Source organism: Callorhinus ursinus, unplaced genomic scaffold (genome assembly GCF_003265705.2).
Source record: "Callorhinus ursinus isolate GAN/ISIS: 27379988/994484 unplaced genomic scaffold, GSC_fseal_2.0 scaffold42, whole genome shotgun sequence".
Taxonomy (NCBI): domain Eukaryota; kingdom Metazoa; phylum Chordata; class Mammalia; order Carnivora; family Otariidae; genus Callorhinus; species Callorhinus ursinus.
In genome coordinates this window covers 3,894,108-3,917,720 of record NW_027397104.1, presented here as the reverse complement: position 1 = coordinate 3,917,720, position 23,613 = coordinate 3,894,108, and the positions used below count along the sequence as shown (strand labels likewise).

The following is a 23,613-nucleotide window of genomic DNA, read 5'->3' as shown; positions in this document are numbered from 1 at the left end:
ACTGCCTTTTATAAAGGTTTAAAAACAATAAAGAGGACTTTCAGTTTTCTGTAGCATTTCAGATGAGATGTTTATATTTTGCTAAAAATTGGCTTTTAAAATTATAGTTACCAAGGTATTTCTTTTCCTTCTAAAGTGAGACCATTTCACTGTGTTTTTTTCTTCCATTTTTTTTTTCTTCCCGTAGCAAGGGTTTAAAGGATTCCAGGTTGCTCTGGACCATCATAATGACCAGAAGACGTTTATCTATAATAATAGCGAATTCACCCTCACTCATGGGTCGGTGGTCATCGCTGCTATTACTAGCTGTACAAACACCAGTAACCCGTCTGTGATGTTAGGAGCAGGTGAGTGCATTTGAATTCCTCCCCGTGGTCATGTGGACATATGGGTGAGAATCTCTCAAGACACAACCCTGGGGCTTACCTGAATCTACGTGTAGTTCCCCGAACCTTGTCTTTGCCAGATGCAGAGATTTGTTGGTCCAGAAGTGTTTACACAATAATGAGTGTTCAAAGCAAAGTATGTAAAGTAGAATACCTAATACATACTAATCTTTAGAATTAAAGCAGAAAATAAGTAGAAAAAAAAAAAAAAAAAAAAAAGATGAATTTTTGGTAAAGCTTAAAATTTTTTTTCAGACTGTAGAAAAAAAAAAAACTGTTTTCATATCACAGATTAGTCTCTTTAAAACCCCTGATAGGCCTTTTTGTACACTGGACTTCAGTCTCTTAGAAGTATTGTAAGTGCATCTGAATTAGGGCACGGGGCACTGGCTGATAAAACTTAACTTGGCTATTACGCAGTTCTGGTCAAATAGTTAATATTTACATACCGAGTTTTATTAATAGAAGTCTCTTTAGTGTCCAGATATTTTTTTTTATCATTCCCAAGAGTTCCTGTTGTGTCCACAGACCAAAGATCATTGAAGAGTTCTTTCTTTATAAAGTGCCCAAGTACATAAGGAAAACCTTCTTTGTCCAAGAATTCATCTGTTGACCCCTAAGCTTTTCTTGTCTGGAGCAAACAAGTTTCCTCAAGACAAGTCACCAGCTTGTCTATAGCTTTTTGTGCCTTTTTACCCCCACTCCTCATTTCTTTCCAAATTCTATGATACATTGTTAAGAGAGCACCCAGTGTTTCTGTAATAGTCTCTGTATCTGCCAAAATTCCAGTGGCCTAGAGCTCTTGATTTTCTACTTTAAAAGAATACCTGGGGACTAGAATTTTACTCTAGACTGACTGCATTCCTCACCAACCAGTACACAGTTCATATCCTTTAAGAAAGGGCCCTACCAATTATAATTTTCATCCAAATAAAACGTAATTAGACTGCTTTCCCTCCAAAAGTTAAAATTTATTCTATAATATATTCCTCAATGTTTTTAAGTTTATCTCTTGAAAAAAAAAAAAAAGCCGATCTCTCTCCATTTCCTTGACTAATTCTGAGTTTACTGCGTCCGTGTAAATGACTTTGGGCCAGTGAGCTGTTGGTTGGTGCTCGGCAGCAGAAAGAGCAGAAAGCACCACGAATGGGGGCTTTGTCAGGCAGTGGCGGGCGACGCAGATCGAGGGGTCGGTCTCTTTCCTGAACCCGCCCTGGCACCTAGAGTGGACAGCCACCCCACACTGTGTCGGTGTTGACCATTTCACAGGACTGTTAGCCAAGAAAGCTGTGAATGCTGGCCTGAACGTGAAGCCTTACATCAAAACCAGCCTGTCTCCTGGAAGTGGTGTGGTCACCTACTACCTGCGAGAGAGTGGGGTCATGCCGTACCTGTCCCAGCTTGGGTGAGGAGGAATTTTCTTTTACACCGGCGCTCGGGTTGTATTTCATTCTACATGTGTCTCGCCGCGTCACCATGTAACACACATCAGCTCATCTGATGGTATCTAATGAGTCTTGTCAGCCAGTGAGGAGACTTCAGCCCTTACGTCCCCACAGAGTCAGGCCCTCCTGTGGACAGTTGTGCTCATTGTTCATCAGACAAGGGTGCCCTTGAAGGGCAAAGCAGGGCTGAAATCAAGCCTGTGCCAAGGTGTCGTGCTGCACCCTTCTGGAGGACGGGGTGCATTTTCTCAGTTGACGGAGGTTATGCGATGGGCTAGCGTTGACTCGGCAACTGAGAGGCTGCTGTTTGGTATGAAAATAATCACTTACCATGGCTAAAAATGTTTTAATTCCTTGGCATAAATGAGTCATTTGTTACCAAATACAATTCCTCCAGTTTCCACACTATTCCTAATTTGGATGAGAAGGATTGTTTTTTTTACAACCCTCCTGAGAGTGAAAGCTTTATAGGAACAGTACTACAATTATTCCACGTGCTGCCGGTCTCTTTAAGTCAGCGGTCTCTAGAACTGTCCTCGGCAGAGCAGCTCATTGAGACTCACTCTCCGCCTTGCTTCTCTTCCTGCGCCTAGGTTTGACGTCGTGGGCTACGGTTGCATGACCTGCATCGGCAACAGCGGGCCCTTACCTGAACCTGTGGTCGAAGCCATCACGCAGGTAATGGCCGAGGAGCCTGTGGGGCTTCGGAGCTGTTGGCTCTTTTCATATGATGTGTGCCCAGAAGGCTGGTCGCCTCAGGAAGGCCCAGGGCAGCAGGGAATGTGTTTAGACATACAGTCTCTGGAGTCAAGCTAACCTGACTAGCGGTCTACCTTGTGCCTCAGTTTTCCTAGCTGTAAATTGGCGATGATAGGACCTGTTTCACAGAGTTGTGAGCACGGAGATGGACATGAAGGACTTGTAGCAGTGCCTGGCACACACGGGCTCTTGCACTACAGACAGCTCCAGGCCTCTGTGTGCCTGGTCACCGGAAACCTGGCTCCAAGTCAGACACATCTCCACGCAAACAGTGGAATCAAAACTACACTGCATGGCCTTGATTTTTGGCCGCAAATTCTGTAGCGTTGAGAAGCACGATTTGGTTTGCCTGAATTACAGAACCGATGGAGGTCAGAGTGGCTTCCTTTAGCTTTCAACTGTTCTCAGGCCCCGGGTGGCGAAGTCACCAGGATGCTGCCTTCTGACACACCTGGGATTTCCTCGGGAGCAGAAACCATGTCTCTCGGTGTCCTTTGACCCAGAGTGTCTCCCCAGGGACACCCATGTGTGCTCTTCTCCCTGCAGGCAGAGGACCAGGTTGAAAGGGAGGTTAAAGAACTCCCCCCATGATGGGAGAGTTCAGCAGGTGGTCTAAGACAAGAAGCCTGGGCCCCTTCTCCGTGTGACCTGATCTTTCTCTTGCCGGACTCAGGGAGACCTGGTCGCTGTCGGAGTACTCTCTGGGAACAGGAATTTTGAAGGTCGAGTCCACCCCAATACCCGGGCCAACTATTTAGCCTCTCCACCCTTGGTGATAGCCTATGCAATTGCTGGGACCGTCAGGATCAACTTTGAGAAAGAGCCACTGGGTAAGATGTCATTTGTGTGGCTGCCCTTGTTTGTTTTCCAGTGAATTTGAAAATATCACTGGAGGAAAAGTAACCACCTTCCTTAATAAATAACGATTACTAGAACTAACAAAGATGAGGGGAGTCTTTTCTTTTCTCCCCCATACATGGCGAAGACAGAACTGGAACAGACTAGAAGCAACCAAGGACAAGGGACGACAAAAGGAAATTAATCTGCAAAGTCAGAGAGAGCATGCTATTCTGGCTTCTTCCCCAGTTCTTCTCTTTCTAGCTCCTGCTTTTATCTAATGCGAGGCACTGTTTTAACGTATCCTCTGTAGGAACACATCCCAGATAGTTCAACTTCCCCAAATCTGGAGAAATGATGCTTTGTTTCCTTCCCTCTGGAGGTCTTACTGTGTCCTCCTCAGTCCGTTCTCAGTAGATTCAATACTATGACACAGCGCCCCTTCAATTCACTTTTAGGAAAGCCCCACTAGAGCTATAGTTGATCCCATTATGTGTGGATTCGATATTTGCAGATTTGCCTCTTCACTAAAATGTAGTTTAAGCCTCCATGGTCATTTGCAGACACACACAGAGGGGTACAGGCTTTGTGTCACTCAACATGTGCGTTCTCAGCTGCAGCCGAACGAGGCAGGGCTCTGCTTCTCCCCTCAGCTCTCACACTCTAAATACATATCCTGTTCGTGCTCTGTGTAGTGCCATGTCTTTCCACATTTTTGTGGTTTTGGTGATTTCACTTTTTAAAATAGCCCCCAAGCGTAGTGCCCAAGTGCTGCCTAGCGCACGGAAGCCCAGAAAGGCTGTGGGGTGCCTTGTGGGAGGCAGACTTTGTTCAGGCATGAGTTGTAGTGCTGTTGGCTGGGACTTCGGCATTAACGCATCAGCAGGATGTACTAGGTAAGGTGTTTTTAAGCCGAAGCACACATGAAGCAAGATTACGTATTGACTGGGTGCCGAAAACATTGTGACGAGAGGCTGTCAGGAGCCTAACCCACATCCCACGGCGCCAGCAATTCATGCTTCACTACACAGTGTTTGCATGGACTTCACATAACATTTCTACCACAGAGAACGGGATTTGACTGGATAGGATCATGAAAATGGGGGATTAAATGCAGTTCTTCTCCTTAATAAACCTGTTTTCCTCAGGGGTCAATGCAAAGGGACAACAGGTATTTCTGAAAGACATCTGGCCAACCAGAGACGAGATCCAGGCGGTGGAGCGTCAGTACGTGATCCCTGGCATGTTTAAGGAGGTCTACCAGAAGATAGAGGTGAGGTCCCCACCCGCTCTGCCCTCATGCTTCCAGGGGATAGCCGTTCCTTTGTGGCATCTCTGCAGACCCCGAGGCTGATGGCGGTGGAAACTAGAGAAAGTCACATTTCTTTCTTCAGATAACCAAGGAAGTGGTTCTCGGTCATTTTCTCCTGTGACTTACATTTTTACACACTCTACACTCCCCAGATGTTCCCAGATCTGGACAGGGTTCCCAGATTTGGCAGCAGCCTCAAAAAGAGAGGCCTTAGGTTGTGTGTGATTCCTAGCCAGCGACACCCCCCCGCCCCAGCCCCGAGTGTCACTGAGGTAGAGTTCATTGGTTGGATATACCTCTCAGAACTATTTGGATGCTTAAAAAGCCACTGAGGAGAAAGCACCAAACTATTGAAATAAATAAATAAATAAATAAATAAATAAATAAATAAACAAACAAACAAACAAACAAACAAACAAACAAACCTTTCTGAGCATTTGACAAATAGGGAGAAAATGTGGGGGGGCTCAGTATCATTTTCTGAGACCCTTAGATGTTATTCCTTTCTCTGCCATCTGTGTTAGGCTGACCCAAGGAATGCTGACTGGGGCTTGGGTTTGAAATAAGAGAGCAGACTCTCTGGGGAAGAGGGTCAAATGGGGATAGATTCATGCACCATGCCCTCCCACAAGTTGCTCATCAAGAAGTGGTAGGAGCAAGCTTGTTGGGCGTTGGGTTAAATGCATTTCTCCAAAGGCCGGGGTCATGGCCCCGTGGAGACAGTTCAAGCTGACTTTAATGCATAGCAGCGGTCATTTGCTATCCAGTGTCCACATGACCTGGACGTCTACTTCCGCCAGTCTTCAGAGAGTAAATAATTTCCCCTTTGGTACTATCTGAATTATTGTTTTCTAAGTTATATTATGTGTATGGATTAGTTATCTATTGCTGTACAACAAATTATCCCAAAACTTAGAAACACCATTTATTATCTCATGGTTCCTGTGGTTCAGAAATCTCATGGTTCCTGGGTGCCTCTGCCTTCAGGCTCCAACCAAGGTGTCCTTTGGTGCTGCAGCTCATCTGAAGGCTCAGCTGGGGGAGGATCACTTCCAAGGCCATTTGTATGGTTGTTGGCAGGATAATACGCCTCATAGGCTTTCAGACTGAGGGCCTCAGTTCCCTGCTGACAGTTCGCTAGAGGCCTCCCTCATTGCCTTGCTCGGGGGTCTCTTCACAGCTCACAGCATGGTCCTGGCTTCCATCAGAGCAAGCAGGAAAGGGTGAGAGAGACAGAAGGCAGTCTCTTTATAACCTGATCTTTGAAATGAGTCACTAGGTTCAGCCCACACTCAGCAGAAGGCGACTGCTTAAGGGTGTGCATGCCAGGGAGGTGGGGGGTAGGTCCTTGGGGCCATCTTCAAGGCTGCCTATCACAGTGTATATGTATTTTTAAGTCATTGGGCATGAGATTGTCTTAGTGTAAAGGAGCTCCTGTGTGTGACTAGAATCAGAACTGTTTTGGTTTTGGTGTTACTGAAGTATAGTTGACACACAATGTTACATGGGTTTCAGGTGGACAGCGTAGTGATCGGACAACTCTGTGCATCACCCAGGTGTAGCTACCATCTGTCACCGTTCAACTCTGTTACGATAGCATTGACTGAATTCCCTACGCTGTACCTTTCATCCCCGTGACTTACTCATTCCGTAAATGGAAGTCTATACCTACCCCTCCCCTGTACCCCTTTTTGCCCATCCTCGCACCTCCCCTCCCCTCTGGCAACCATCAGTTAGTTCTCTGTGTTTATGGATCTGTTTCTGCTTTGTTTGTTCGTTTTGTTTTTGAGATTCCACATATCAAGGAAGTCATGGTATCTGTCTTTGTCTGACTGTTTCACTTGGCGTACCTGGAGGGTCTTACACTAAGAATGGTTTTTATTGTACTCTTAGAATATATAGTTTCTTCTTGCATGTCAAACTTTCCTTAGAGTGGAATGTGATTAGATTTGCTTTTCTTTCCTTTATCTTTTTGTTTGTAAGACCGTGAATGAAAGCTGGAATGCCTTAGCAGCCCCATCGGACAAGCTATATTGCTGGAATCCCAAATCTACATACATTAAGTCACCACCGTTCTTTGAAAACCTGGTATGATTTTATTTTTAACAAAATAAGTTTTTCAAAATGTTTCTTTCCTTATAGAATCTACTTGATTACCCTCTGTCCTTGATTTGACTACGCATTCCACTGAAACCTTTACAAACCCGAGCAGACAATACTGAGAAGCTGGGGTGTTTGGTTCTAATGGGCCTACAGTGTCTCTGTCCAGGGGTTCTGTGTGGCTGTGTGGAGACACCCTGGCCATCCTGTACCACCTGGACATAGAAAAGTCTGAGGGATCGACTGTCCCCGCACAGCATCCCCGGGCCTGCTATATTTAAACCTTATACTCAAAAAAATAAGGGAAATCTTACATATAACTGACGGTCAAGGAGTCCGTGCTCTCCTGGGTGGGAAGGGGGGAGTGGAAGTCAGGATTCTGGTTGTCCTCAGCATCTGAGTTCCCTGGATGTGGAGACAGAAGGTCATTTGCAGCTATATCGCTATTGCTTTTGAGGGAGTAGTCTCAATACTTTGCCTCCCTTCAGGGGTGGGATGTAAATGTTTTGAGTAAATTCACCTTACTTTTCTAAGCACCCCTGATAAAACCAAAAAACCTAGAATTTTCTGTGCAGCGATGTACAGCTGTCATCCGGTTTGGGTCCACGGTGCACTGTGGAAACTGTTCAGACTCCCTGGTGACTTGCTGGAGAAAACCTGAGCCAGCACTAACTTGCTGTGTTCTTTGCTAGACTTTGGATATCCAGCCCCCTAAATCTATAGTGGATGCCTACGTGCTGTTAAACTTGGGGGATTCCGTAACAACGGACCACATCTCTCCGGCTGGAAATATTGCAAGAAACAGCCCTGCTGCTCGGTACTTAACTAACAGAGGGTAAGTGTGAGTGAGGGGAAGAAAGACTAAAAGGCAGAAATGGAGTGAATGAGGCCAGTATTTCTTTTCATATGTTCTCTTTTCAATCAGACTGATTTTTCAGTGAACCCTGAGGCTTGAAAACCAGTCACCCTATCTGTTTACTGCTTCCCAGCTTCCTTGGGAGATTTGTCAGCAAGGAAACCCCAGCAGAGGGGATCTTCCTTCTGCGCAAGTGCCCCCATTAGAGTCCAGGCTCTGCTCTCAGCCTGCGGCGCACTCGGCAGGGGTGTCCCTTGCCCTGCGATGCCGCCTCCTGCCTGAGACACGTAGTGACTGACTACAGATTTGCCGCTGCCACATTCATCGGCCGATCCTTCAGTCACAGACTGACTTTAATGGGTACTCTCCCAGTATTACCTACTGTCCGCTAATACGCCAAGAGTGATCGGAGTCCGTCCCAGATCTGACTTTCCAAGAGAATCATCTGGGGAGATCAACATTCCTGGCTCCCGTCTGCACCTCCCGAATCAGTGTCTTCAGGGATGGGCCCAGAGCTAATCTAAGAACAAAATCCAACACCTTTTTCGTTCTGTCTTTCCTTCTTTCCTTTTTTTTTGTCAGTGGGAGAAGAAAACGGCCTTGGCCCCATCTCGCTTTCCTGGTGGCTGAGGGGTTTTCTTCATGCCTCCCTGCCCTACTGAGCCCCACTCAGTCCCTGCCTCCTCCTGGTGCATCCTATGGGACAGTCGTGTTCAGAGCAAAAGTATTCCACGTTCCCCAGAGACAGGAGTGCTGGAAGTTTCAGAAGCTAGCCCACCTCTGGAGCAGGGGATGCACAGGAGTCCATCTCAAGATTTTTTTTAACATGGGGCAACTACTGTATTAAAGGTATAGGGACTTCTTACACACAGACGCATATGGTAAGATTCTAAAGGGATATGATTGTACTTTGAGTGGGAGTCATCGAGCGGAGAAGGGCAGGTGATATTCGAGAGGGGTCGGCGAATCCCTGCTCTTCCCCCTCCCCCACGCCGCTCTGGCTACACCGGTGGCAGCCTCATTTGTTGAATGTTCCAGGCAAGGCCAAATACCCTTCTGCCTGAGAGCCTTTGGTTGAGCGGGCTGTTTTTTCCTCTTGGATGCTCTTCCCCAGAATAGCTGTCTGGCTAACTCCCTTGCCAGTTCAAGTCTTCCTCCATGAGGTCACCCCCACTGGACTCCTGTTCTCCTCACCTTAATCTACTTTTTCCCCCCCTCAGTTATTAACCACAATCTAGTAACACTTGTGTAAGATACTCATTTTCTTATTTTGATTATTTCTTTGTCTCCACCTTTTAGAATGTAAGCCCTGCAAAGGCAGGGATCTTCATCTGTGTCGTTCCTTGATCTACCTCAAGCCCTGAGAACAGCTCTTGGCACATAGCTGGGGCTCAATAAAGAGTTGTTGAATGAATGAATGAATGAATGGGAGAAAAGGATTCACCAACAAACAGCGAAACAAAGAGGTTGAGGCTGGAGAAAGAAACTAAGGAAACAAGCAGTGATTTTTTTGATTGCTGATTGTTGACACTTTGGAGACATGGACTGTATAGGGAATTGAATGAAAAGAAATATCATACCTTCCCAGAAAAGTGCACGTATCCCCAACATTCTGGATATAATTTCAGGAGTTTATAGACATGCTCACCTGCTCCTGAAGCCTAAACTCTCAATCTTCAGATCACATCTCACCGTGAGATCAGATTACCACTCACACATACATCCTAGCATTTTAAGAAACAGCTCGGTGAGCTGGCCGCTGTGTTAATTGTAAGATGTTCCTGCTATCACAAAGTGGCCTTTAACTGGAGCCCGCAGACAAGATTTTTCCTTGATTTCAAGACCAGGAAGAGCTGTTCTGTCTCTTTGGCACTACTCTGATTTTTATCTTATGAGAAATGTAAATCATGTTGCCAGTTGTGTCTGCCCAATACACTGAGTTCTTGATGACTTGGGGACAAATTTATACCCCCTTCCAGGTAGTTTACAGAATGTGTTTTATGTTTCCCTCATTCTTGACTCCACCTGACTGGCCCACACTGATTACTCTTTTGGTTTCCTTTTTCTTACCCATTTTGAATATTTTATCTCTTGTGAAGTTTTCTAGGCTACCCTACTGAATCAGTAAAATAAATACTCATTAGAGTTCCTCCTGGTTTTTCTACCCAGATTTATAAGACTAGAAGTTGATCCTGGGAGAATGCTGATTTCCCCCTTTCACTGCCCCACCTCTGACCTCTGACTCTCCCCTCAGCAGAAGATACAGAAACAGCTTTTCTGCCTTGGAGAAGCGATGCTTAGTAGACTTAGAGGGATATCTGGGTCTATGGTTTTTCTCTTTTTTTTTTAATGGAAGCTAAGTTTTATCTTTGCTCCGTTCACTAACCTAGCCCCTCTCCTGCTTGCATTATTAGCTTGACTCCACGAGAATTCAACTCCTATGGCTCCCGCCGAGGTAATGATGCCATCATGGCACGGGGGACGTTTGCCAACATTCGCTTATTAAACAAATTTTTGAACAAGCAGGCACCACAGACTATACATCTGCCTTCTGGAGAAATTGTGAGTACTGTGTCTTTGTCAGGCTCTGGGAGGTTGGATATTTACACAGTCACTTTCCTTTGGGTCTCATTTTTTCTTCATAGCCCCATGCTACCTCTTGTTTTGAGAGAGTTCATCACGGACAGAGATGCCCTTTTAAGTTCTACAACTTTCTCTTCCCGCTTAGAGATTCTGCTTCGTGGTTTCCTGGGAGTTGAATTTACGAAGCCTCTGAGTGAAATGTGGTCAGTTCAGAGTATTTAAGGGGGAACTTCCAGGTTAAGGTAGAGGACATTTATCAACAGGTGCTATTGTATGGCTTTATTAGCATTTAAGTCCCCATTCCACGAGGAGGAGGAGGAACATAGAGGCCCGCGGAGGCCTGCCTGGGTCCTGACGGGAGCCCTTTGCAGTTGGCCTGTTACAGCTGGAACTCTTCATTCCCACATGGGAGGGAGAGCCTGTGCTTTGAGTCCTACATACTGGCTGTGGAGCCTTCAGCAAGTTATTGCCCTCTCTGAGCCTCATTTTTCTGACCTGCAAAGTAGGATATCCACCCTGTAAGGCTCTGAGGCTTAAGCTTAAATGGAAAGACGTGTATACAACACAGAGCAGAGTATCTGGTGCGTGTCATGGGTCCTCGGTGTTGCTTCCCTTCCCTTTGCAGACGCTGCAGAGCTGCTTGAGAACTGTTTAAGTTACTTGAGAAATCACCCTCCTGACTTACTTAAAAATAATAACAGCTAGTATTTATATGGAATTTACTACATCCTGTGTACTGTTCTAAGCTCTTTGCCTATATTGACTTATTTAATCCTCAGAACAACCCTTTGAGGGAGGTACCATAATTGTCCATCTTTTAAGATAATAAAAATGGAGATTAAAACCCAGGGAGTCTGGGGACACCTGGGTGGCTCAGTCAGTGGAGCATCCGACTCTTGGTTTCAACTTAGGCCGAGATCTCAGAGTCGTGAGATCGAGCCCCGCAACAGTCTCCGTGCTAGGCCCGGAGTCTGCATAAGTTTCTCTCTCTTCCTCTGCCCCTCCCCCCCCAATCAATCAATCAATCAATCTTCAAAGCAAAACCCAGGGAGTCTGGCTCCAACATCATTGCGGTTGATCACCACCCATACCACCTCACTTGTAACAGATTATATTTTGGTAAAGCAAACTGTTTATAGGTAATCACTGATCACCAGGACCCAACACAAAGTCAGCACCCAGTAGGTAGGTGTTCAGTGAAGAGCAGGGATGTTAAACAAACTATTAAAGATAGTTAGCTGGTAGAATGCCCAAGAGACAAGGGGAAAGATGTGCAGTATAGACACTGGGGGGCCTCCAGTATACTGACTGTCACAGTGAACCTCACGAATTTACAAGCCCTGCCATGACATAGAATTTCTGGTCAGATGTTCAGAGCCTCATCTTAAATAAGGAGACAGAATCAGAGATACAGACATTTGAGCGAAGCCTTGAACTTGAAAGACAGACCTAGACAAAGAACGGTGGGGAAGGGAAAGAAAACAGAGATAATGCAAAGAGTAGAAGAAAACGAAGAAAAGATTATCTTCTCAGAGTGATGAAATGATTTCCTGTTGGCATAAAGTAATCAAAGGACGAGAAAGGGCCCTTGATAAAAAATAGTAATTAAAGAAGAAAGAAAAGGCTGTTAACAAAAAAAAAGCCCCTAAAAAAATTTCACAGGAAAAGTTGATTCGTTGAGAAAATCTCTCAGAATATAGAACAGAAAGACAAAGGAAAAATTAGAGAAAAAATATAAGAAAATTAGACTGAAATGAGGAGGCCCAGCATCTGACTAAACAGAGATGCTAAGAAGAGAAGAAAGGAAATTACCCGGGAAGTAACACAAGGAGAATTCCCCGACTTCAAGATCCAACTCCAACATGACATCCACTGAATACCCACATGATTATGGAAGACCAGCTCCAAATCGCATCGGTATGAAGTTAGGAACAGCAGAGAAAAGGAGAAGATCTAGAAACTTCCAAAGGGGGGAAAACAGCTTCTCTGCAATGTGCTGGAGATCAGAAGTGCTCAGACCAACACTGGAAACTTAGACTGGCTTGCACCCCCAAATTCCATGTCCCATGTTAAAGTAATAACACATTCAGGTTCAAAAACTTTAAAAATACTCCTCAATCCCTGTCTCAGGAAGCTACTTGGTAAATGCGTTTTACCAAAATGAGGGAATAAGCCAAAAAAGGGGAAGTTGTAGGATCCAGGAAAAGGAAATGCAGGGAATTCCCAGGATGTTGGTGAAGGAAGATTCTCCCATCACAGGACTGCACCATCTAGAGAAGAATCAGTCCAAATTAGAACAGGACTGAAGCTCCTGGAGAGAGATCTCTACGGAAGAGATTTTTAAATGACAGACTGCCTGATACATTTGAATGTCTTTAGAGAAGATGTGTACTTTAGGCAGAGTGTTTGGGGATTAACTGATGGGTAGTGACATAGAAACAGGTGAGTACACACACAAAAAGAAAATTATTAATTCCAGTGGAAATTTTTTTGATTACCAAGAAAAGGAATTCAGAGTACATTACCTGACTCAGCTATAAATAACATCCACATAAGTCAGTGTAGTGCAAACACCAAATATTGACTTACCCAAAACGTATGACATAATTATATTGGGAGGCTGGGGAGAGAACTAAATCCCCGGGGCGCCTGGGTGGCCCAGTCAGTTAAGCGTCTGACTCTTGATTTCAGCTCAGATCATGATCTCGGGGTCCTGGGATCAAGTCCTGCATTGGGCTCTGCACTCAGTTGGGGAATCTGCTTCAGGATTCTCTCCCTCTTCTTCTGTCCCTCCTTCCACTCACACATGCACTCTCTCTCAATTAAATAAATAAAATCTTTTTAAAAAGAGGGAGAACTAAATCCTCATCAAAGCAGGAAATTGATAACGAAAATGGAGAAATAGAGAACTGGTAGTTTAAATATAATACTGGAGATAGAAAGGAACAATAATGGAAATTTTATGTCCTCTTTTTTTTTTTTAAAGATTTTTATTTATTTGACAGAGAGCAGGAGAGCACAAGCAGGGGAGAGAGGCAGAGGGAAAGGGAGAAGCAGGCTCCCTGGTGAGCAAGGAGCCCAATGCGGGACTCAGTCCCAAAACCCTGGAATCATGACCTGAGCTGAAGGCAGTCGCTTAACCGACTGAGCCACCCAGGCGCCCCTGTCCTCATCTTTAGAAGAGAGGGAATGTGTAGGGAGCCGTTGCTTTATAAGCTCCCCAGATTTGGGTAACGCCGTGTGGAGCTAACCACAGGCTCCATCAGCCCACCGAAATAGTAGTTTGGGAAAGCTTACTTGAGAGGTTGATTACACACCTTTCTAGAGCTTCTTTTGAAGGAAACCCTCTCTTGAGGGATTTTTTTTCCTTTCTTTCTTTTTTTTTTTTTTTTACTTAAGTAGCCAGGAAGAACAATTGTTTCATATCACCAGCAATGATATCAAATGTCTTTGTGAAGTCTTGGCACAGCAGAATATTCAGAATTTTTGTGAGAAACAAATGAAGCTGTTTGTGGAAGATGTTTCTCATATATACCAAAATATTAGTTAATCCTCTCCTGTCCCTTATTGATCTCTGCTTCCACCCGTGTTTCTGCTGTCTCTGCCTTGACATCCTTGTAGAGAAGGGTGACTGATACAAGTTTGCATTTTGGGGCGCCTGGGTGACCCAGAGTGTTAAGTGGCAGACTCTTAATTTTGGCTCAGGTCATGATCTCAGGGTCCTGGAGTCGAGGCCTCCACCAGGCTCTGCACTTAGTGGGGAGTCTTCTTGAGGCTTCTCTCTCTCCCTCTACCTCTCCCTGCACTCGCTCTCTATCTAAAATAAACAAGTGTATGTTTGTTTGCATTTTATATAATTTCAGAACACGTCACCTTCTTTGTGCTTGCTGCCCTTTACAGGTGACCATAACTGAGTCTCTAGACTGAGTCAAAACCCAGGTTTAGGTGGGATTCTCCATTTCCTAAGCTTTAAAATAGTTTAATCAATGGAAGAGGGGGAAAAATCTGATTGATTTTCTTTTTTTTCCCTTGATGCCTTAGGATTTGAATGTTCTTCTAAAACCAGGACAAAAACTAGGCATTTTAGTTAAAAGAACATAACATTCATTGGTAGGGGTGAATTGGAGATTTGTAACGCAGGCCACTGATTGGTTGAGTTTTCTGTTGGCTTTGTGTTGACTTGGGCCACTGAAGACCCTGTGCTTCTCACCAGGTCCCCCTGGCCTGTGTCCACACTCTGCTGCATCTGTAAACCTTGCTTTTCTCTTCCTCAGCTTGACGTGTTCGATGCTGCTGAGCAGTACCAGCAGGCAGGCCTTCCCCTGATCGTTCTGGCCGGGAAAGAATACGGCTCAGGCAGCTCCCGAGACTGGGCAGCCAAGGGCCCTTTCCTCCTGGTGAGTGTGACGTGGAGGGACCCCAGCAGGCAAGCTCAGGAAAGCATGTGATGTTTGTTCAGCTCCTGCTTCTTGACGGATCTGCCTTTACCTCACTCAGTGAAGGCTAATCCAGAGTTGAACCGGTCCCATAGATCAGATACTCCTATTCTGGGAACCATGGACCTTTGGGCGTGTCTATGGAGCAATTGGGAGGAGGGTCTGTGAAGTCTCTGAAATTATTTTCAAATGTGTGTATGTATGTCTTCTTTTTGTGGGGAAAAATGGCATGGTTTTCCTAATATTCAGGCCGAGGACGGGGCAAGTATTTCAGGCCATTGTCCCAGGTGAGCTGTAAGCCCAGATGCTGCTCCCGTGTTGTCCCTCAGGAGGTTCAGGGAAGGGTAAAAGTAAGGAACCGGTGCTTTGGACAGACTTGGGGAGTGCACTTCTTACAGTGGCCTTTCACTGCCTCTGAGTCGGCTTATGGACTCTCAAGAGTGAAGGACGCTCTCTCTGGTTGTAGACAGACAGCTCTTGAGAACCTGTGGCCATTTCAGGGCCTGAGCCGCTTCAGGCGTCCCCATGGAGGCGTCCCCATGGAGGGGCCGTGCAGGGAGCAGATGGTTCTTACCTCTGGAGCATCTCCTGGCCCCGAAAGCAGGGAGGAGTCCTGCTGCTCAGCCTGCATTCTCAGGGTAGGGGAAGGTGACTTAGCTGGTGCCAATCTCAGGGATTTATGGCTCGAGCAAATTAAACCTTGGGAAACACTGCATACGGTGATATCCACACGTCCAGTAAAGAAGGCGGGGTCTGGCAGGCAGCCCTCCGGATGTCCAGGCTTCGATAAATCTCTTTGAACATCACACCTATTGCTTTGTTTTGTTTTTTATCAATCATATTGCTTTGTGGGGGGAACAAAAGATGTTCTTTGATTACTTGGTAATATGTCAAAAGCCTGCCTTTTCTAGAAGCTGCGGAAAAGAACCAGAGAAATTACAGAGGAGGAAAGGGTTTTAGGGATGGGGCTGGCAGTAGAAATGCAGCCGGTGGAGACTGTAAGAGCTGAAGGAGGCCAAGAGAACTGGCGTGCGAGGGGCCCCCTAGGCCCGAGGCTTCCGTACGGAACGGCCCCGAGCGTTCCGGCTGCCCCGGGCTGGGCCGCTCAGCAGTGCTGGGCTCTCCTCACAGCAGAGGGGGCTGGACGACTGGTTCGCAGCCGCACGCAGCCCTTACCCAGCATAGGGACGTGCATCGGACGTGTTTACAAAGCCTCCACTCCCCCTCAGAGTGAACACGTGTGCACACGGATCCATATAGAGTATCTCCTGTTCTTGAAACAGGAATTGCAAAAGCAGCACATCATTTCCTTTCTCTGTAGTATGTTCTGAAAGTTGCTTTGTCGGTTAAGTCTTTTGTGTCTGCACCTGTTCAAGGGAGAGAAAAGAAAAATTTATGTTGTTTTGCGGTGTGGATTCCAGATACAATGGAAGTGTGTTAAGAGATGTTGTATCACAAAGCAGCTAAATGTGTGGTCAGACTGCATGGGTTCAATTACCAGATACCACCACTGACCGTGTGGGTGAAGAGGGCACAATGGTAGCATCTCCCTCCGAGGGTTGGTGGAAGGTGGGATGAGAGAAGCCACTTTATTATGCTGCCTGTACATTGTAGGCAGTCAGTTCAGACCAGCTGCTGTGTTATTTATAACTAGAGTAACTGTTTATGTAAACAACTCATTGGTACTTAAAAAGAATTTAGGTGTGAGAGGAGTTTTTGACTGAAGAAGCCTTTTGTAAAGTTTTGTGTATCCAAAGAAAATTGGAACTGTGTCCAAAGTACTGTCTTGGCTCCTCAGGGAATCAAAGCTGTCCTGGCTGAAAGTTATGAGCGCATTCATCGCAGTAACTTGGTGGGAATGGGGGTGATTCCCCTCGAATATCTCCCTGGGGAGACCGCAGACACCCTGGGACTCACAGGGCGGGAACGATACTCCATCATCATTCCGGAAAACCTCACACCACGGATGAAAGTGCAGGTCAAGGTAAGCCGGAGCCTCCCTGTGCCAGGTCCAAGTAAACGGGACCGTGCGTTCATCATCAAACCCGCGAGAAGGGAATGAGTGGACTTTGGAAGGAAAACAGGCAGTCAGTAGGAGTGCGTTAGACCTAGGAGTTCTGCTGGCACCTGCTCTGCCTTCACAACACAAGAGGTGCCCCCCCTGCACCTGTTGATGGATTACTTATTTCTGTTTACTCATGGAGTTACCATCAGTTCCTTTCTTACTCCCCAACCCCAGCCAGCCCCACTGTCTCCTCTGACTCCCAGTCTCTCTTTAGCCCAGAAAAGAGTGTTAGAAGTTCAGAGACAGGACATTTTCACATGATCTTAAAAAAACACCTTTTATTATCAAAATGTGAACAGACACACCCATTCCTGAGCCTCACCCCAGGTTTTGATTAGCCTAAAGGTAAAGCGACAGCTCCCGAGGTGAGGTGCGGCAAGGCAGGTACCCAGTGCCGAGGCCCCCCAGGGTCAGCAACTGGACCAGCTGCCTACAGGACAACCTTAATGAGACTTCTGCCAACCCGCAGCTCCCAGAGAGGGTCTAGAAAATACCATCCCTTGTGTCACTAGTAGCTGCTGCCCCAAGACACCTGGTCCTCATGTGTCCATCACCTCCATTATTTGTACCCCACGGTGCTTTACTGTGCAGAGGAGTCGGCTGGGGATCTTGTCCAAATGCAGCCCCGGATTCACTGGGTCTGGGCTGGAGCGAGGGACGGCACGCGCCCCCCAGTGCTGCTGGCTCCGCTGGTGTGTGGACCATATTTTGAGGGGCAGCTCTGGGGGGGGGGGCATCCCTCCTGACACAGCTACCTGGCCTCCTCCCCCACTGGTTCTCCGCTGCTTCTTTGTCGTCACAGCTGGATACCGGGAAGACCTTCCAGGCCATCATGAGGTTCGACACGGACGTGGAGCTCGCTTATTTCCACAACGGGGGCATCCTCAACTACATGATCCGCAAGATGGCCAAGTAGGTCAGCTGCACTCGGAGCCCTGCGCTTGGAGCTGCGCCGGGGGAAGCGAAGCGCCACTAGCCCACAGGGCCCTTGGTGCAGAGCATCCCCAGCGCGTGCCGGCCTCCCTGCACGGAAGCGCGTAAGCACTGACGTAACTGGTGCCATTCCTCCGGGCTCAGAATGCGCAGTTCTGACATTCTCTATTTTTGTGGATCTTTTTCTCTTTTTCTAGAATTTGGAAGCTAGAATGGTGGGAATGTCAGTAGTGCCAGAAAGAGAGAACTTGAGCTTGTGTGTGAAGTCACTGATCACAGAATGTCGATTTTTCACTCTTGGCCTGTTAATGTTCAGCTGGACACAAATAAGTCTTCTCAGAAGGCATCCCCTGTCCCCATTTCTGTTCCTCTGTTATCCTCTGCTCCATGAAACCTTCCCTTGAGCGCCACTGGCCTTTGCATATTATGCCAGTGTTAACTGACACAGTAGATGAAAATGTTCTCAAATCACAGCGGTGATTGTGATTCTCCTGTCTGCCTTCTTCCTTCGGAAGGAGTGATCCAGACACCTCGTGGGCAGGTCAGACACTGACATTTTTTGATTATGTGCCTTTAGATGGATCAACATTAAAAAAAAAAATGTGATGTTTTCTTTTACTCTCCTCAAAACTTTTCCCCAGAAAATTCATTTGTCAAGAGGAGAACTTTGGCGGTGGTTTTGGAGAGAGACTTAGAACGTTTGTAATTTGAGGAAGATTAAATCTATTTTCAAGGAAAGCTTGTTGACTTTGGAATTGAATTGTGTAATGTGTGTGAGGCTCTAGTCTGGGGATATTTCGAGCAGAGTGAGTCTCAGACTGCAGCATCAGGTGACCTTCAAGTTCTGCTTTTACAACCGCAGCTGTACCATACAGGGGGATGTGGAAGAGCTGAGGAAGAGGATTTCTCTGCCCCGGTTGGGAGCAGACAAGAAGGTAGCGGTAGCAATAATGTAAGTATGGTGAGCAGGTCATCATCTTTTTATTTTTGTGTTCTATAGTTAATCTGCTTATGTTCATCACTGACATCATTTTGGGGGCGCATGTCTTAGTCTGCTCCGGCTACCATAACAAAATAACCATGGACTGGGTAGCTCAAACATCAAAAATATATTTTCTCCTAGTTCTGGAGGCCAGAAGCCCAAGATCCAGTGTCTAGCCACTTCCTTTTCTGGTGAGAACTTTTTTCCTGGTTTGCAGACAGCCACCTCCTTGCTGTGCCCTTACATGTCTTTCCTTAATGCATGTGTGAGGAGATAAGGAGCTGGCTCTCTGGTGCCATGTAAGGACACTGATTTTATCAAATCAGGGCCCCACCTTACGACCTTATTTAACCTGAAACACTTCCTTAGAGGTCCCATCTCCAAAGAGAGACACTGGGGATTAGGGCTTCAACACGAATTTTGGGAGAACACAAAAAACATGCAGTTCATAATTAGAGCTCACAGGTTGATCTCCTTGTAATGAATTTTAAAAATCTCAAATTTAGCACTCAGGGAGTATGGCCTGGCCATTAGAACACCGAGGACTGAGTCCTGTTTCTACCTCTTCAAAGATGAGGGACAAGACAGGTTAGTGAGCATCCCTGCCCCTGAGGTTCCTGGGAACTAGCTTGTGTTCATAAAAAAAGATTACAAACAGAACCTTGTTGTATAAAAAAGCCTATGACCTTCAAATAAGGATCAGTCCTAACACAAAAATACAAAGAAGGGCTGAGAAAACAGACCTCTACTGCCTTAGCTCTTCATTACCTCGCTTCTGGGGGGCCGTCTAGCTCCTCACATTGAGTGGTTATGTGGAGACAGGTTCTTGTGGCTATAACTTCTGGTACGCTTCCGAACTTCTCTACCTCCAAATGCACCCTCGATCCTGTTCATTAATAAAATGTCTTGCCCAGTGTCACAGCCTGGCCCACAACAAGACTGAACAAATGAACTCCTTAGGCCTAGTTTCTCGAGAAGGCATAGTCCTCTCACTCCAGACGAGATGTGTGCTCCTTGCTCAAGGTGCCTGCCGGCCCTCTTCCTCTCCGTGGGGGTCTCAGCTCCTTTGTCAACAGTTTTCTAAATCCATTACGCCTCCTAAGAAACCAAGCATTCCTTGGTGTGCACACTGTGCTAACCCACAGACTTGTTTTAGCACATGTGTCTTCGGCTCCGGGACAGCCAGTAGTAGGTGAGAGTGAGCTCGGGGAAGGGTGTAGCAGTCATGACTCATAGTGTTATTAGAAGCACAACTCAAACTGGTTAAGCACAAATGTTAATAATAACTGGCTCATAGAACTTGAAGAACAGAGGTAGCCACAGCCGTAGCCTTGACTGGATCTAGTGACTCAAACTCAGGTTCCCTCCCTATCACTTCTCCACTCGTCTTACCTCATTCTTTAGGGCTGCTCCGCATGCCTGGGCATATGGTCACCAGCAGCTCTGGGGTAAGAGTTAGTAGTTGTGATCTTAAGAGATTTATCTCCCAGTATTCTGTAAACTAAAGTTGGGAGTTTCCAGTCACCAAAGTGAAGAACCATATTTTGGGCCCAGTTTCCCTTTCAAGGTTATGTGAGGACAGTAGAGTACCCAGCAGGGTTATGTAGAAGCAATGTAGACTTCCGTCCGGAAAAACAGTAAGGTTCCCTGGCTGCTTTCTGAGGAAGCTGTCAAATGTCATGACCACAAAGAGAATTTAACACCCAAGTAGTTTTTGTTCATCCAGCCTAATTATCACAAAGATTATATAATTATAGCTGAGAGTTTTAATAGTTTTAATAATTTGCGCCCCAGGAACGGAGTCCTGCATATTAAGTGCAGATTTGCTGAGTGAAATGCGTACTTCTAGTACATGGTATGATAAAAGAGTACCTGGTATAGTCCTGAAATTAACATCATTCCGGTTTGGCTCTGGCTGGCTGGCTGGCTGCGTCAGGGCTGCATGCCTGTTGTGGCGCTTCCACAGGATGGGAGCGGTGTCCCGGGAATAACAGGGTTCCAGGGTCAGCGTATTTGGGAACCACTGAGTTCAGGGGGTCTTGTTAGCACAGAACTGACACATTGCCACACAATGACAGTTATAGTGTAAATCACTCACTCATTGGAGGGGCGGGCTGGCAGCGTTTGATTCAGGAGCCTGTCCTGACCAGAGAGCGTTTTCGTCAGAGCATCTCACAGCGTGTGTGTTCCACAGGACTTGCTTGAGGAAATGCTGACCTGACGGTCTGTCTTTTAAACTCAAGTAATAATGTCAGTTTTACCCTCCGAAACTAATAATACACTACAGGTTAACCAAATTGAATTTAAATTTAAAAAAAATTTTTAATTTTTTTAAATAAAGTAGTAATATCAGTTGTAAGGACAGGAATCAGAGTTTACAGCCCTTATTACACAATCAGGCATTTGACCGAAGGCAACTTCTCATTTCCGGTCAAAAACCCATCACCATGTCAGCCCTGGCAGGAACCATAGAGAAACAAGGTCCTGCGGGTGTTGTGTGATTGGTTGTATGTGAACCACCTGAGAAACCTCACAAAGTACCCATGTCTGGACACCTGCCAGGATGTCCTAATGGAGGTGGGGCATGTGCCCATGAAAAAGACTCCCCACTTGGTTCTGACATACAGCTTTTGACCGAGAAATCCAATGACCAGCATTTAGGCATCAGTCAAGAGTCTGCCATTCTTAAAACGCTACCTACCAGGTTTTTTTCATTCCGTAAATAGTAACCGAGTGCCTAACTCTGTTCCAGGCTCTATGCCTGGCAGTGGCTTGACTCGGGGCAAAAAATCCAATAAGGAAATTCCAAGATTTTTTTTGTTTCACCTTCAGTCTGCCTTCTGTTGGTTGAAGAGAGGACTATTCACCTTCATCCAAACTGGACCATTTAGATACTTGAAAGAACTTTTCTCAAATCTCCAGTAGGTGTTTTAAACATCCTATTAGAGTTCTTAAACAACAGCATCCAAAAAAGGCAATCATAGATAAAAAGAGATACTTGTGAGATTGTGATTTATATAATAAATACATATTTGCCTTTCATCCCCATTTCTGGCACTGGGCTCCTACAACCCTTGGAATTTCCTAAGTGACACAAGGGACAAAGGTATCTCTTGTAACGCTAATGACATGACTTTTGGAGGGCACCTAAGGATGGGGCTGGTTGCCAGAACAACCAACTCTGATTCTAGGGCTGGTACTCTCAGTCCCACCCCCTGACAACTGGGGAGTGGAGCTGGAGGTTGAATCAATCACCAATGGCCAATGATTTGATCAGTCATGCTTATATAATAAAGCCACCATAAAAACCCATAGGACAGGGTTTGGAGAGCTTCTACCTGGTGAACAGGTGGAGATTTGGAGAGGCTGTGGGAACTCCTTGTCCTTCCCCACACCTTGCCCTATGCATGTCTTCCATCTGGCTGTTCCTTAGTTATATCCTTTTCTAATAAACCGGTGATTAAGAAAATACAATGTTTCTCTGAGTTCTGTGAGCTACTCTAGCAGATTAATCAAATTCAAGGAGGAGGTCATGGGAACCTCTGACCTACAGCCTGTCAGTGAGAGGCACAGGTGATTACCTGGATCTGCAACTGATGCCTGAAGTGGGACGGGGTGGGGCAGTCTTACAGGACTTAAGAACAATTTCAGTATATTAAGGGCAAAAGTCAGTTTATGGTGGAAACACTTTCAACATTTCATTCGTTCATTCATTCATTCATTCCAGTGTGTACTGAATGGCTACTGGGTGTACACTGGCAGTCAGTTGTGAAATGAAGGATAGGAAAAGAAGTTAAGGTTTTTTAATTTCTCCCAAGTACTTAGAGCTCCATTGGCCTACAGAGTATTAGTGCTTTGATTCACTTGTGCTTTACATATGTGATACAGTTCAAACTGCTGAAAACAATAAACAGAGGGTGAAGTTAAGTGACATACTCAGTTTGATACAAGCTTGCGTAAAGTATCTTCACAGGGGTACATACAATCCATGACTGTACCCACTGGGGCTAATTTCTTCAGTCAAGGTCATCCATTCCCTGTAGCTAAAGACTGAGGTCATGAGGTCCTTTGGACATTTCTGTAGCATCAAAGGATCTCTTCTCAAAAGGAAAATCCCTCCACTTGGCATATAGTTTCTGAGCTCCAGTTGTAATATCCTCCACCACAAAGCCTTCTATTTTTATAACTGGAATTTCAAATGTCTTATACTTCACATGGATTCCCCAGTCATGGCTGCAGTTCTGTCTGGCACAGAAGATCTTTGCTCTCTTCTCAAAATGCCCAAAGCTCTTTGGTTTGGGGTGTAATTTACTCACATAGCACTTCCTGAAAGCATCTCCCACCACAGTGTAATGGCAGTCCTACAGATGAAGGGATTGAATAACACACAAAACACAACATTAGAACTAGGACAGAACTGTGATTTTAAAAAACTCCACCACAATGTGAGATCCAGAGCAGGTAGGATCCCACTTATTTTACAGATGGGGTAGGAAGGAAATAATGCATTCACCTGAAGGCCAGACTAGAATCCATACAACCGGACTCCCGGTTACAAGGGTGGGGGTGAGCATGCAAGTGAGGTGATAGGGGCCGTCTCGTGAAGAGGAGGACTAAAGTTTACAGGCAACTGAGCTTCTGAAAGTAGACACTCTTTATTAATTCAGAAACAAAAGGAGGTATTTGTTGAAGATCTCCAAAGCCTCAGTTCACCTGACAGACACAATCCAAAGGATACAGAGAACAATGAAGGGTCAATGTGGATCTGCAGAGGGTCACAGACTAATGTGTCCAGAAGCTCCACCTACAGCCAACTTTAGAGTCCCGAGAAGGGCCACTCTGTACAGAACAAATGCAGACCCAACGTACCAGCCCCTCAGGAAAACAGTCACAGAGGGCCATTTCAGTAGAAAAATCAC

General features: G+C 45.8%; 2 protein-coding genes and 1 long non-coding RNA gene across 5 annotated transcripts in view; 1 reads left to right on the top strand and 2 right to left on the bottom strand.

Moving 5' to 3' along the window:
- Positions 1-18,450, top strand: part of ACO1 (aconitase 1) — a 32,145-nt gene extending 13,695 nt beyond the window's left edge. Inside the window, exons 10-20 of the mRNA XM_025852902.2 lie at positions 188-347; positions 1,656-1,791; positions 2,425-2,509; positions 3,264-3,420; positions 4,576-4,700; positions 6,723-6,827; positions 7,532-7,674; positions 10,110-10,257; positions 14,553-14,675; positions 16,513-16,698; positions 17,582-18,450. Of these exons, the coding sequence (XP_025708687.1) occupies positions 188-347; positions 1,656-1,791; positions 2,425-2,509; positions 3,264-3,420; positions 4,576-4,700; positions 6,723-6,827; positions 7,532-7,674; positions 10,110-10,257; positions 14,553-14,675; positions 16,513-16,698; positions 17,582-17,695 (1,482 nt within the window). The 3' untranslated portion in view covers positions 17,696-18,450. The remainder of the gene's footprint in view (positions 1-187; positions 348-1,655; positions 1,792-2,424; positions 2,510-3,263; positions 3,421-4,575; positions 4,701-6,722; positions 6,828-7,531; positions 7,675-10,109; positions 10,258-14,552; positions 14,676-16,512; positions 16,699-17,581) is intronic.
- LOC112809582 (uncharacterized) lies at positions 5,205-16,066 on the bottom strand. Of its 2 annotated transcripts, none has more exons than XR_003204621.2 (3): positions 15,891-16,066; positions 7,154-7,244; positions 5,205-5,937 (listed from the first exon to the last, which is right to left on the bottom strand). It is a non-coding gene; the product is annotated as an uncharacterized lncRNA (long non-coding RNA). The 2 variants fall into 2 exon arrangements; XR_003204620.2 differs by having other exon boundaries at positions 5,205-5,933.
- Positions 18,451-22,482: 4,032 nt separating the features above from the next.
- RIGI (RNA sensor RIG-I) overlaps positions 22,483-23,613 on the bottom strand; it is a 37,113-nt gene continuing 35,982 nt past the window's right edge. For both annotated transcript variants that reach the window (XM_073881463.1, XM_025852900.2), the window contains exon 18: positions 22,483-23,055. In XM_073881463.1, the coding sequence (XP_073737564.1) occupies positions 22,738-23,055 (318 nt within the window). In that variant the 3' untranslated portion in view covers positions 22,483-22,737. The remainder of the gene's footprint in view (positions 23,056-23,613) is intronic.